The sequence below is a fragment of the Microtus ochrogaster genome, linkage group LG2 (genome assembly GCF_000317375.1).
Source record: "Microtus ochrogaster isolate Prairie Vole_2 linkage group LG2, MicOch1.0, whole genome shotgun sequence".
NCBI classification, from domain to species: Eukaryota; Metazoa; Chordata; class Mammalia; order Rodentia; family Cricetidae; genus Microtus; species Microtus ochrogaster.
This window is the reverse complement of record NC_022028.1, coordinates 23,680,946-23,696,135: the sequence shown is the minus strand read 5'-3', so window position 1 is coordinate 23,696,135 and position 15,190 is coordinate 23,680,946. Positions and strand designations below refer to the sequence as shown.

The 15,190-nt window shown below is 43.0% G+C and overlaps 1 protein-coding gene across 4 annotated transcripts in view; it reads left to right on the top strand.

Moving 5' to 3' along the window:
- Aff3 (AF4/FMR2 family member 3) overlaps window positions 1-15,190 on the top strand; it is a 463,220-nt gene that overhangs the window by 70,098 nt on the left and 377,932 nt on the right. For 3 of the 4 annotated variants that reach the window (XM_026785525.1, XM_013351073.2, XM_026785524.1), the window contains exon 2: window positions 14,836-14,910. The exons of the other annotated variant lie outside the window; for it this stretch is intronic. In XM_026785525.1, coding sequence (XP_026641326.1) covers window positions 14,836-14,910 — 75 coding nt within the window. The remainder of the gene's footprint in view (window positions 1-14,835; window positions 14,911-15,190) is intronic. 4 annotated transcript variants of the gene reach the window in all.

Below are 15,190 nucleotides of genomic sequence, written 5' to 3'. Positions count from 1 at the left end.
AGAGAGAGAGAGAGAGAGAGAGAGAGAGAGAGAGAGAGAGAGAGAGATCTTTGTGCATGGGGAAAGGGGCAGCACGGAGACACAAAGACCACTGGGCTCATTGGCCTGCCAACTTAGAGTCTATCCTAATCAGTGAACTCTAGGTTAAATGCGGTACCCAGTCTCAAGGGAATAAGCCATAGAATGACAGAGCAGGACATTGTGCCATGCACCTACATATGCACATATGTGTATACTTGCATGCCTGTTCATGCATGCTGCCCGTGCACATATGCATAGAAACTAAGATCTTGGAGAGTTATGGCTAATGTTTACTGTTATCTCAGGGTAGTTGACTGACACAAACTGGGGTTTCCATTTATGTGTGTGTGTTCGTTTTGATACTTTGTTTGTTTGTTTTGATCTTTTTGAGAGATGGAGGAGAGAATGAATAAGAATATGAGGTTGGTTGGATAGAATTTGGTAGGTCAGAGGGGAAAGAATATGATCAAACTATATTCTATGAATAGACATTAAAAATAAGTAAAAACAAGGGAAGAACTTAACTCACTATGGTTGGGACATTTTGGGAAGGTACTTTGATCTGGAACACCAAGGAGGTCTAGCTCTGAGTATGTCTGTGAGGCTTTTTACATAGATGAGTAACTGATGAAGAGAGACCTACCCTGAGTGTGGGCAACACCACTTCATGGAGGGAGTCCCACACCGCACAAAAGGGCAAGAGGGAGGAAGCTGATTGGACACCAGCTTCATCTTCCTCTGCTGCCTGAGTGCGGAGGCAAGGTGAGCAAACTCGTGTTTTTAACGCCATTTTGTCTGTGTCAGAATGGGCTAGATCCTTCCGAACCATGAGCCAAAACAAACTTTTTTCTTCCTTAAATTGCTCTGGCCAGGTGTTAGGTCACAGCAACAGGATGCGTATTGTAAATGGGTTATTAATGTTTCTAGATCTGTTTAGCAGATGGTGCAGGAATCCATGTAATAAGTCTCTTATTGTTGACTATGTAATTATTATTTTCTGTTTGGGGTAATAATTCAGTATTGCTGTACCTTCAATTCTCCACGTGCACATATCAAAGATATTTCTCTGTGTAAACTGTCTCTCTGTATGCCATGAGATGCTTACCGGCTTGTCCTTTTTAGGTGTTCTAAAGTTCAGTTCAGTATCTGTCGTGGAACCAGTTTTTAGGATTTCTCATTTGTAAACAGCAACCACATTTGTTAGACAAGTGCTTATTTCCTTACTCCCCGGCTTTTGGCTCATCTCTTCCCTTTCTGCCTCATTGAATTAGACTATTTTGGTACTGTGTATGTGTAGAATCATCCAGTCTGTCTGTCTGTGTCTGGCTTAGTTGACTCAGCGTAGTGTCTTCAAGGCCCACGCTGACAGAGTGCCAAAGGCTGCTTGGTTTAACTGGTGTTGACTTGTTTTCTTCCCCCTCTGAAGGCTGGAGGCTTCAGATCAAGATGTCAGGAGGCTCAGCTTCCTTTGCGGTCTGTGCTCTTGGCTTGCAGGTGGCTGGCCTCTTGCTGCTTTTGCACATGGCCTTTGCTCTGTGCGCTGGCATCCCTGGTGCCTGTGTCCAGATCTCCTCTTCTGATGAGGACACCAGTCAGATTGGATTAGAACCCGCTCTGACAACTTCATTTGAACTTAATTACCCATCCTACAGTCACACCCTGAAGTCTTAAAGCTCCAGCATGTGAGTTCTAGGAGATGGGACATAATTTATCCTATAACATTGTATAACCTATAACAAAATCTGATATCTTTTTAAGGTTGAATGTTATATTTCATTGTATGGCAAGGCATACTTCTTTGACCCATTGGGTCTGTCAGGGAACACTAGGGTTATTCCTGATTCTTGACTGTGGAGTCATGTGGCTGTGTACATGGGTGTGCGTTTCTCTAAGACCCTGTTTCTAGTGCTTTTGGATAGCACAGCGTCATGCTGTTTGTAATGGTTTGGAGACAGTGCTTTTGGATATATAATTTATTTTTAGGTCATAGCATCCTCCCGGTTTTAATGTTTCTCATGGCAATGACAGTTCACAAGGATTTCAGCTTTCTACATTCTCACCATCACTTTGTCTCAAAACAAAGGCTAGTGAGTGTTAGGAATAATGCATATCCAACATAAAGAATTCAGAAGAAATGTGCATACGAAAGTCAATAAGGTTCTTATAGTTTGTGGCTCAGGAGTATCCGTTAATGACATTTTTAGATTTCCTTCTATGTAAGTGTGCATGCCTACACAACATATATACTCATCACAAATTTATCACTGCATAATTTGAACAAGACTATTACCGTCTCTCATTTTTTTCTCATTTAACATTGGACCATGCATTTCCTGTGTCATTGAATATTCAAGCACAAGAGTTTTATGGTTCTATAAGTAAGGATTTAATTATTTTCTGATTATTGCACATTATAGTTTTTTCTAGTTCCTTCTCTTATATATAAAAACCCTTAATGAAAACGAGAGGATATAAATCCACAGATTTTTGACCGTCTACTTTGTTTATATTCCTAGGGAGAGATTTTTAGGGGTAGAGTTTCTTTTTTAAAGTCCTACAAATACGTTTCAGGTTACAAAATTATCTTCATTAAGTCTACTCTGATATCTCTTATCAACTGTGAGGGCTGCCAGGGTCACCTGGCAGTGAGCCCCACCGAAGAAGACTTCTCTAAGTCATTTTGGAAAATCTTTTCCAATAATATAGGTAAAAATGATTTACATTTTTTTTCTTTTTTTCTGATTATCAATGACAATATGTAGCTCTCAATATTTATTATTCTTTCAAGAATTCAAGGTATTTAATAATTTTTATGTGACCAGGAAATGGCATGTTGAAGTTTTAGAATTACAAATATTTTCATAGAGAAAGGATGAGAGTCTGTTAATCTTAACCTTCAAGAAAATGTGACACGCTCAAAGTCAGTGCTAGAGTGGTGTGGTGCTATTGATTGCTTCCTTGGTATGGAAGATCTGTGGACACTAGTCAGTGACAACTGCTCAGAATATAAATATTTGGGGAAAAAAAGGAAGCACGCTGTAATCTTAAGAATAAGTTACTTTGATCTAAAAATCCAGTTTACTAATTACTGACTTAATAGGAATTATCCATTCTCAAGTGGTAAACAAGGTTTGGCTTACTGAAAGATTAAAGAGGTGGCTTTATACAAAAACCAAAACGTACTGGTGGGATTATAAAGATAGAGATTTGAATGGGGAGAGGCCAAGTAGGGAGCGGGCTGTCAGTCGGTCTGTAGCCAGGAGACTAGAGTCCAGAGTTCTTAATGTCCTTGTCATCTAGTAATTTGCTCCTACAAGTCAGAAGTCCCAGGAACCTCTGTGCACTGGTGGGTAGTCTTAATTTTCTTTTTTTCTTTCTTGGAAGAAGGAGACAAGTTGAGTTCATGAAGAACTGAAGACCTATTGCCTTGTGCCATCTTTGAAAAGAATGTAGATTATTTTGCTGAAAGTTATAGTTTGTTGGAGTAGATGCAGCTTGTCACTATTAAGATAAATAGAGTATTTTTCCCCCAAACAAAACCATATGCCTTAGTATAGAGAGAGTAAGGATGTCTTTGAACAGCATAGTTTTTGTTTGGAGTCAAAGTCTACAGATAACATTTGTAAAAAGAATGGTTTAGCTCATCCTAAATAGAGAAGAACAAGGATTCTGGTCTTGAAGTGGCACATAATCCTGTGGTATACTTAAAAATAAATTATCTTAATTTTGCATTGTACGTGTTGCTAGTTCAGGAGTCAGAGAACAGAAAACTCTCATCCTCCTCCATAATTTAAAGACAGTATATTGAAGTAGAAAAGCAGTAAGTGCTTATATAGCCGCTAATAGAAGCCGAATGTAATCTCTTCCCTTTTTAGTCAATGCTCCATGCTTCTTCTCAGAGATGTTATCTTAAAACCTTCATGCACAGACTGTTTTACATAAAGGAGTCTATGTTCGTCTACAACTTTTTTCCTACTTAATATGCATTTTGAATATTTTCATATCTTCACATTTAGATCCATTCCATCCATGGCTACATAGTTTTCAATTGTGTGTAGCACTATAATTTCTTCACCGTTCCCTTAAGATTGAATAGTTAATTGGTTTTAAATTTGCTTTTGTGTTACAATTAATATGTAACGTTGAAGTGAAATCCTGCACATGCTTGGTATACAGTTCTAAATATAATATTCTATCAAGGTCTCTATATAATGATGGGCTGCCCAGGTTGCTGTCTGAGATGGGGAAGGGTGGGTTTTCTTTCTTCATGGTGGGTGTTTTAGTTACCATGTATCCAGGCATTAGTAATATTTCACATTGACAGAGCACTTTGATGTTTTCACATACTTCTTTTCATTACCTCATTGCTTCCTAGAAACTGGTCGATGCGTGGATTAGTTTTATTACCTGTGCTTGGCCAGGAGGCCTAAGGCACAGAGTGGCTCCTGGCTTATCCATTCCTTGGCTGTTACTGGGTCTCCTCATTCCAGGCCCAGCTTTTAAATGATTCAGGGCCTTGGTAATTATGGGTCCACTGATAAGAAACGTTCTGGTTCAATGAGACTCTTTCCTCTATCTTCCCTTTTCTCTGCTTCCAAGTTGTTTGCTTCTTATTCAAGAAATCTTCAAGTTTGATAACTTTTTCCTGCTTGGGTATCCTTTATCCAAAATGCTTGGGAGGAAAAGTGTTTAGATGTCCAGTTTTTAATTAAGAAATATTTCGGTATATAATAAAGATATACTCTGGGAACAGGACATAAGTGTGGCATGGAATTCATTTATTTAGGGTGTATCTTTTACACATAGCCAGAGGGTAATTTTGTACAATACTCTTAGTACATTGTGTTTTGACTCTGGCCTACCATATGAGGTCCAGGTAGACTCTGGTGGCATCTTGATGGCTTACAAAATGTTTTCAGATTTTAGAATGTTTTAGATTATGGATTTTCAGATTAGAGAAGGTCAACCTATAATATGCTTCCCATTAGGAAATTATCCTCTGTTAACACACACAGACTTTTGATTTAAAAGGATAAGATGGCACTTCTGTGGACTTTGTGCCAGTCTTACAAAGCTCAGCTAATTCTCACAGCCATAGACTCTGAAGTTCTAGTGAGGGAAGCCCCCTGAGAAGCTAGAAGCTAGCAGAACTGGTGGCCTCCTGCTGACTCAGTGGAGGACTAAGAGATGCTGTCTAGACAGAGACCAAGACAGGAGAGAATTGAGATGCGAAATGTCTCTTTCATGACTGTCTGGTTATGTGCTACCAAATGTCCACCTTGCCTGTTTTAGATTGCCCAACCCTTGCTTTCCTTGTAAGACCTTTTTACATTAGCAGATTTATGCTAGTATCACGGAGCTGTTTGCATTTACTCCCCCCACTCCCGTTACACTTAGTTGATTGTGTATGGAACATAAAGAGACTCCCGAGGCGAGGGAAAGAGTCTGGAAGGAGCAGAAGAACAGAGGAAGCATGGTAGGCCCCAAGTCCTCTTTGCGGTATCTCTTGAAGGGTTGTGATACTTAGCACCATGCATATGATCGTAGTCCCATCATATATAATGTTTTGGGGGTCAAACAATACTTTTGTGATAGATCATATGCCTCATGGGAATGGGAATTGTGAGTGAGGCGTCAGCTATGGGAAGACCCCTTGCTTTGCTGCCACTGTGTCATATGGATATTTAGAATTAGTCATCTCTACTGTCTGTAACACAAAATGAGTTACAGAGCCACGGAGTTCAGATGATTCATACTTCTTAATGTTTTCCTCTTAGTCAAGCTCAGCTGACGGCAGAGTTTTCACCACTGGAAGCCAGAGACATGTTCTCCACTATTCCTGTGTGGAGGCTGTAGTCACGGACTTTTTCTTCATGTCTAGCAGCTGCTTTGCTTGTTACATATTTTTTACATATAAGTGTACATATTTTTTTAAATTGAAAGTATAGCATTTTAAAGCTTACATTGTTTCTGCTATCCACAATTGGCATAGAATGAAAATCCTGATTGTAATGATTTTGTGCTTTGGGAAAATTGTTGAAAATTTCTAAGCCCCACATTTTTTTAAGTTATCAATGAAAGGTCTTTAAACTGATCATGATGGTGTTTATGGCACATGGGTTTTTTCTCTCACTTTTGTATTTTATTTTAAAGATTTATTTATTTATTATGTATACAACATTCTACCTCCATGTATGTCCACACGCCAGAGGGTGCCAGATCTCATTACAGATGGTTGTGAGCCACCATGTGGTTGCTGGGAATTGAACTCAGAACCTCTGGAAGAGCAGCCGGTCCTCTTAACCACTGAGCCATCTCTCCAGCCCTCACTTTTGTATTTATGTGGTTATTTATTAAAATGTTTTTTTTAAACAGTGGTAATAGCTATATAACAGGTTTACAGACGGGTTAAAACATGAGAGTAAGTATAAACTTCCTTTAGAAGCTTCCATCACCAGGCAGCTGCTCAAAATCACCTGTAAATATGATTTCCATGATTGTTAAGTTCCAGAATCATAAAGCTCAGGCTTATTATTAACTAGCTCTTACAACTTAAATTAACCCAAATTCTTGTCTGTGTTTAGCCACGTGGCTTGGTACCTTTTTTCAGTGAGGCATTCTCATCTTGCTTCCTCTGCTTCTGGATGACAACTGCATCTCTTCCTTTCCTTGTCCCAGAATTCTCCTAGTCTGGTTGTCCCGCCTATAATTCCTGCCGGGCTGCTGGCCAATCAACATTTTATTAAACTAATACGAGTGACACATCTTTACAGTATACAAGAGCATTATCTCACAACAAGGCAGAAAGACTGTCATGGGAGGAGAGATCTAGTCTAGATGGAGGCTTCATTTCAAGCCCTGAGTGGTACAGGGGAAACAGAAGGGGCCTAGGAGTGTTCAATACCTCAGGGTTCAGGAACGGACACCAGGCCAAGACGGTGTTAGCAGTGAGGAGGAAGTGAAGATGGCCATGGATTGGTCCTGCAAAGAAAGCTACCTGTAAACAGCAGAGGAGACCGAGCATTGGGGAGAGCCAGCAAGTGTAGAAAGCTCTGCACCAAACTGGCAGACAGGGAAGAGCAGCATGAGAGGAGCCAGCAAAACACCAAGACCGTGGGGAAACGGGGAAAGCGGTGCTAAGTCAGTCTATGGAAAGTCGGAGGGGGCGGGGAAGAGTGAAGTAGTGGCTGCAGTAGGTGAGGAGGGGATCGCAGGACACAAAGTAGTGCGAGCATCTGCCAGGTTTGGTAGATGCTCAGCAACAAAGAGCTGAGCTTCTTTTCTGCATCTCTGTCCAGCTTTGTGATGATCACAACCTCATCTCTCAGGGAATGTTATTTGTTCTCTGCCGGGGCCTGAGGGCATTACAAAAATTTCACCTTATTCTTCCTCGCCCTGTTGATCTACTGAGGTTTCCAGTTAAGCTGATGAGCTGTCCTGAACCAAAACAGAGCCTTCCCCCACTTTCCTGTAACAACAGTTATTCTCGTAGTTCCCAGTCATGTTTTCTGTGTGGAAGATCCCAACTGTTGTTCTGTTAGGCTGACTGTATTACCCGATGGTATCTGGGCCTATGTGTATCCTTTTTGAAGTTGGCTGTGCTTGATTTCCTCCTGGCCGTCAAATAGTTCTGAACCTGACAGGTAAATTAATTCAGTGCCGCAGCTAGAAGTAGCCCGAACTGACTCATTCCCTTGCAGAAAGCCGCTTTCCACCAGTTGGTGGTTCTGGGCAGACAAGTTGAAGGGTTGGATTCAGGAGAGCACAGCACATTCCTTAAAACTCAGTATTTCCAGCTCTATGCCCAGAAGCCTGATCTCCTTGTAGTATCAGCTTGGCCACCTTTACACTCTCAAGCCCGAGGCACAAGCTCATGACCCAGAGTGGCCAAGGCAGTGAACGTGTGGGCAAGCATACTGGTTAAAACACAGGCATGCTGTAAAACGTGACACATCTGTAAATGACTCTTCAACTTCTCAGAAGCTGAAATTGAGAAACATGCTTCAAAGCGAAGATGAAATTTAACTGAGCATTTGCTGGAGGAAAAATGATTTATGGGCTCTAACATGCACAGCCCTGAGAGGAAGCATCCTCCTCCGCCCTCCTTTACTTGGGTACCAGTGATTGATAGCAACTCTGTGCTGCTGCCAGGGCGGGAACTCTTGGAAATAGCATAGTAGGGACTTTGCAAGCGAGTCCCATTTGGCTAAGTTACTGCTTTTGTGAGGTTTGCAGCATCTTTATATTCTACCAAGGAGAAGATGGTAAATCAGAGTAATTGCTTCATCCCCAGGCACTTTTATACTGTGAAGGAAGAAGGTCCTGTTAAGAAACTCAAATTAACTTCTGCTGGTTAGACTATATGGAAAGCCTCTTTGAAAGCTGCTTGTCATCCAGCCTGGCAGTTTATTTATCATGGAACAATTCCATTAGCGCCTGACACTTGTTCTCGTGGCATGGAGGCTTAGGCTCCCTTAGGAAAAACATTTAACCCTTGGAAATGCAAAGCTGTCATTTGTCTGTCATCTCTCGCTCTCAGAACTCACCGGAGAATATTTACGAGAGAGATTTGAAAGTCTTCATTTCCAGGGAGATAGAATGGCGTTTGGACCCAGCAAATGATCAGTAAAAACTTGGTGTGAGGTGTTTTCATTCCAGGTCGCAGCAGCAACTCTGCTGTGCTAGTTACAAAATACTCTTATTATGGTATTATATAATTTCTAAGGAATTCCACGTACAGAATTCCACCTTAAGGATGGGGTAATCTAGGGAAATGGATTTAAATTGAAGCTCTTGAAATGTGAGGATGTTCAGGGACAGGATATTGGATCATTGCTAGTGTTTTTTCACTGGAAGTGATTATAGCAAGTTTTTTTCTTTGGGGGGGGGTGTTCTTTTTTCCCCCCTACAGAATTTGTAACATTGTATCAATCCAGGAGCAGACTTTAAAAGAATGAGCAGAATTTTCACTATTTGAAAATTAACACCCCTCAGCTTGGCATTTACTAACAAAGGATGGGGGCACCATTTGTCAAAGCCTGTCAGGGGGCTGTCCCCAGGGAGGCAGAGCAATGGAGTCTAGGAATTCTACGTCTGGTGCCAGACTGCCGGGCTTCTAACTGCAGAGCTGCTACTGGCTGCCTGTGGGATGGGGCAAGTTAGTTAACCTTAGAGCCTCTTGTTTTCTTCATTGGAAAATGAGGATAATGGCTCTTGGGAGTTTCAGGATTATTAAATGAAATAATTCATGTGAAGTCCATTTGGAGTAGCTGTTGTTATTGGAAAATTTAACACAAGTCAGATGTGTCTGGGAAGATTGCATACATCACCTTCAAATTTACTTGGGATGTTTGTGGGTGGTTAGTCTAGGTGTGATGTTACAGTTACTCCCAAAATACGGTATTGAGGTGACTCAGGTGTGGAATACCTTCAGCTTCATTGCTTTTCTGCAAGAGCAGTCAGAAGACCGAAGGCTGAGGTCTATAAATGCTCTCAGAGGATTCCCTCCAGACGGAAGATAATAAGATGGAGATAATCTTTGCGGTTGGAGACAAACAAGGGAGAGGGGATATACACTTCCAGGCTGATGCAGGCGGCTTGCATAAGACTGGCAAGCCGAATGAACGTGGAGCTGAAATTGCTTTACTCAAAAAGGAAAAGCCCGAAGCGAGCAGAGACACAATGATGCTCTTGGGGGACTTGGGGGACTGCTGTGCACGTTAATGAGTGGTTTGCACTCCTTAGCAGGCATGTGACCACTGCCACCGTCACCTTGGTTACTTCCCTCACCAGCTCCCTCAAGCCTATAACTATCATTGGATATTATAGTCTTACCATCGTCACCATCATCGTTCCTCACCACCGCCACCCTTTGCCGTCATCACTGTTCTGTTACTGCCACCCTCACCACCGCCACCAGCCTCCACCGCACCACATACCCATCTCACCCTGCTCTAACTGACAATTCCAAGTCATGGTCAGTCCATCATTGTGGGAAGGAATTGCCAAGGTAAGAACTCAGATAACTAGTCCTACCAAACCTACTGTCTAGCGCAGAGAGAGAACAGACTCTTCCTTGCTTCTTTATTGGATTTTTCTACTCTCACACAGTCCAGGACCCAGCCTGTGAAATGGTGCTGCCCACAGTGGGCTGGGTTTTTCTACATCAATTAATAAGCAAGACAACCCCCACAGACACGCCCATAGGCCAGCCTCATCTAAATAATCCCCCACTAAAACCCTCTTCACAAGGGATTCTAGGTTGCATCAAAATTAACCGTTGCCTACAACCATTGCCACCCATCCCCTCAACAGGCCTTCTGCCCCTCACTGATGTTACTGCCCTCATTACCAGCCTCGCCAGCCCCCTCATAAGCTCCGATTAGAGCCTTAAGGGGCTGCAGCTGGGGGACTTTGTCTTTTTTCCAAACTGGAGCTCCGTTCCACCTCGCCCCTCACCACTTTAATGGCTTCTCTCTTTAATCCCGGTTGCCTTTCTGTCCAGCACCTCTATAGACGGAGGGGATTTACAAGTAACATTTTGACTGCCTTGCTTTTCTCTCTTTGGAGACAGGACTACTGATCTTTTAATGTTTGCTTTATAAATAACAAAAGATGGTAATTAGTTTGACTCATTAAACCTAAAACAATTGTTATAAATTTGGAGTGTTTGATTAGATTCCTTAAATTATACAGTGTTTGATGTTGCCAGCTGAGAGCAGCAGTTGCGAGCTACAGTCTTCTCCTCGCCACCCATGGCCTTCCTTCTCCCTCTTGGCCTCCATGCCCCTGTCGGTGTGCTGGCCAGGTACTGAAAAACGGTCTGCGAAGCAGGCTACTCAGCCATCTTTGATGGAGAATGTAAGAAGGGAAGGGTGTTTGCAGTGCTTTTCATCCACTGCTTTGGGGAAGGGACCAGAGAAACCCATTGTGAAGGAAGCAGCAATGGCAGGCTAGCGGCAGGCAAACAAGGGCGTGAAGTTCTGAAAATAGAATTCTAGCTAAGGAAGTCAGGTTGTTTGCCAAGGGCAAAGGTCACCTCCCCAACTCTTAAAGCCAATCAGCAGCAATCTGTGTCTCTGTACTCTGGATGGTTCTTCTTCTCCCCAACCCTCTCCTAGGCCCAGTCCAGAGCCGATCTACATCCCACTCCCACCCTGGTCTGTGTTGTCATCTCCAGTGCCTGGAAGACCTGGTACTCACACTGCTGATGAATGAGCGCCTTCTCCTTTCTCTCCTCTTTCTGAGACAGCTTCTCCGCAGTAGGGGGGATTGGTCATAGCTCCGATCGTCTCCCTCACATCTGGAATTCAGGAATTGGTTATGGACTGAGCCATATTTCTGGTATTTGAAAGGAGCCTTTGTAACTTATGGTTAGCCGGCCAGCATTCTTTACAGGACAGGAGATGGCCACTCTCACCTCTTAAACTCAGCTCTTGCCTCGTCCCTGATGTGATTGGGAGATGGTTTGAGTAAATTCCCCAGAGGTCCCCATGATGGAAGCAAGGTGTCCAGCTTGGTGGTATTGAGGGGCTGGAACTTTTGAAAAAGTGGGGTCTAGTCTAGATGGTCATTGTAGAAAGGGGCTATATGCTTCTCTAGACTCTGGTTAGTTCCAAGAGTGAGCTGCTGCAAAAGTGGGCCTGGGTGGTGAGGCCTCTGGCTCTCTCTGTTGTACGTACTCCATATGATGCCGTCTATTATACTGTCGCGTAGCCAGAAGGCCTTCGCTGATGATTAAATAGATGCGGCCCCTTGACCTTGGACTTTCAGCCTCCCAAACTAAATGAACCTCATTTCTTCATAAGGTACATGGCCTCAGGTATGTTGTTATAACAACAGAAAATGATGAATGCGAGAACCCCCACTCTGGAGACTTACCAGAAGTTAGGACGATTTTCGTATAAAGAGTATAAAACATGAATCCAGTCAAGGGCTGAAGTTGGCTCCATACACCGTTTGCTGACAGCCTCCTCCATGGGAAATGACAGTTTATTTGGAATGAGCATTCCTATGTGGGTGGGCTGCACATGAGTGAGTACACCAGGGAGGAGGCAGCTCTTCCTGGCCAGCTGAGTCCTCTAGGTCAAGCGCTGGGCTCAGCTGGCGTTGTTGGCTGTACTCATCAGCACCCTTTCTTCCATGGAGGGCAGCGTAGAGAGACTGGGGTAGGCTAATGAGTGGGCAGTGTTCTGACGACATTGACGATGCCATCAGCCTAGTTAGCACTGTTTACAGTCTGTAATTTTGTTGTTTGTCTGTGCTGTAGTTCTAGGTTGTGTGGTAACCCGTGTGTGTGTGTGTGTGTGTGTGTGTGTGTGTGTGTGTGTGTTAGGAAAAGATAATTTTCTGTTGCTTGGAAACTGTTAAGAAATTATAACTGCTACCATACTTTTCTTCATTGTTCTTTTTGCATGGGAAATAGCTCCTCTTTGTTTCACCTGTCCTGTTCGCTTCTGTGAGGCCTGTGCTTGTTGTTCATTCATCCTCATCTTTTATGGACCTGGGCTTTAGATAGCTCAGCTATCTCTTGGTTTGTGGGCAGCTCCTCATCTCTTGGGAGAGAGGAATAAAATATTTTGGGAGTCCAAAACACTTGTCTCTCTTGTATGATGTCCTTTTAAAACATATATTCTGAAATAACAACATCTTGAGATTTGCAGGCAAATGGATGGAGCTAGAAAACATCATATTGAGTGAGGTAACCCAGACCCAGAAAGACAGTTATCATATGTACTCACTCATAGGTGGTTTTAAACATAGAAAACCAACCTACAAACCACAATCCCAGAGAACCTAGACAACAATGAGGACACTAAGAGAGACTTTCATGCATCTGATCTACATGGGAAGTAGAAAAAGACAAGATCTCCTGAGTAAATTGGGAGCATGGGGACCATGGGAGAAGATTGAAAGGGAAGGGCGAGGCAAGGAGGGGAGCAGAGAAAAATGTCAAGCTCAATAAAATCAATAAAAAAAAACTACAAAAACCCCATATTTTTGATGTCTAACTCTTATCCTAAGTTCCCTGCTTTGTTTTGGTTTATTTGAGATAGGTCTCACAATCCTCTTGTTCCCACCTTCCAGGGATTGGGGTTATGGACATGTGTGACCATAATGGTCTAGTAATAATATCAACCCTTTCTATCTATGTCCAACCGATATTGTAAGGACACTTAATGGGCATATGGGTGGGTGATTGATTGTTTTCCTCGGCAAAAGGAAGAAGCCGCGAGGTTCACAAACATTGTAGCTTAGTTCGTGTCCTTGCCTTGCGGTTAGGAATAGATGAGTTTTGGAGATGATGATGCTTTCTTGTCTGGATGTTTCCTCTTATGTACCGTGACTGGCTTTGGCTTGAGTTCTGCATGGGACTTGACTTAAAAGATTAAAATCAAGTAAATGAAGAATAATCAGAAATATTTTATTATTGTTTTTATTTTTACGAAACCTAAAAATAAGTCTTTTAGAAGGAGTTGATTTCAAAGATTCATTTTTCTGGGTTTGCTATGCATTTGTAATAAATAATAAATAACATAATGGCAGTTGACTACCACCCTTCTGTGCAAAATAAATAAATGCATTTGGTGATATACATTTGAGGAATATGACTCTTGTAATTTTTATGGAAACAAGGAAAAACTTAACAGTTGATAGAGATTTTACCATCTGTTAGCCGGGAAGAAACAGCGTGGCATTTACTAACTTTAACAGGTACACCAGCTTGCCAGGAACAAGGATTATCTAAAACTGGTCCCTCATCCCCAGGAAGCTGACCCAACTTTGCACCTGGAGGGAAATGGCTTCTTTGCTACTAAAGCAGATGGCATAAGCTTCACATTGCTCCAGAGGCATGGGAGTGAGGGGTGGGAGCTGCTCTTTCATGGTGAGAAATGAAGAGAAAGGCCCTGTGCTGGCTGCTGCACGCCTGCGCGCCTGCACGGGTTCTTCCTGTAATTACTGCAGAGGTGGACTAGTCAAGCAGCTGCTGCCTGTGTGAGCATTGGTGGAAAGGTGAAGGTAAAGACATCCAGGGAGAGATGGAAATTGCGAAGTCCTGCCTTTCTCTTAGAGTGTCATTTGCTGTAAGCAGGTGATATTTTCGCTCCTCAGGCCTGACATAGCACAGGAGGACTGTGGTTCTTAACTAGGCGGATGGGTGTGTCGCCTTTGAAAAAGCCTCTGCTCGGTGGAGGCTACAGAGCTCCATGAAGCACAGACCAAAGAAAAGGCACTGGGAAGCAGCGCTTCTTTCTGTGCTTCCTCTCCTCTCCTCTGACGACATTGAGAGTGATCCTGCGCTGGGCCATGTGGTGTCACCTAATGGCCTGGATGCATAACATCGACCTTTTGATGTCCTAAGGGTGTTCGTTTTTTTCTGCCAGAAGCCATAGTCTGGTCATCCAGGCAGAAGCACATAGGAAACTTTTGTCTAGCCATGGGCTGCATTTTAAAATGGTTTTGTTTTGTCTCTTCAAACCCAAAGCGGCTGGGAGTGAGGGGTTTATTCAAGCAGGAAGAGCTCACCCTTCTCCTCCAAATTTCCTCAATTCTGATCTGACTCTTATTCTAAAACACCGGAAATACACTGGGTCTGATAGCCACTGATCTGACTTTGGTGTCCACCCTTTGATCTTAGACATTTAACTTTTCCTCTGCTCGTAAACTTTTTTTTTTTTCTTGCACCTCCTGTTTGGCGCTTCCCTTAGGCCTTTGAGGGAAATGCTTCTCAGGCCTGTCCATACACAGATACCAAATGCAGGCTTGTCAGGTTTAAAGTGTTTTCTCTTCTTGTGGTGTTTGTATTTTTTACAGGGGTGAAGACATCTTAAGCCAGAGGAATGATTCCCTAGTTCTGGAATTTCAGTCATCAGCCAGCAGATGCAGGAGGTATAACTTTGGGTGTGGGGGCCTCTTCAGAAGCCCAACCACTGTCATGAACGACCACCTGCCTGTTCATCCTCCATAAGGCACTCCATGCATCGCCACAGTCTTGTGTTTAGTTGGCCTGGCTAAGGGTGGCCTGCATAACGTGTGTGCAGACGTCTCTGTCTGAGGGCAGCACCCAGGTGCTACTTTCATACTCTCAGTGTTGTATGTGCTGCAGAGAAGGGAAGTTCTGATGCATGTAATGTAAGGCTCGCTCTTCCCTCCCCCTCCCTCCCTCCCT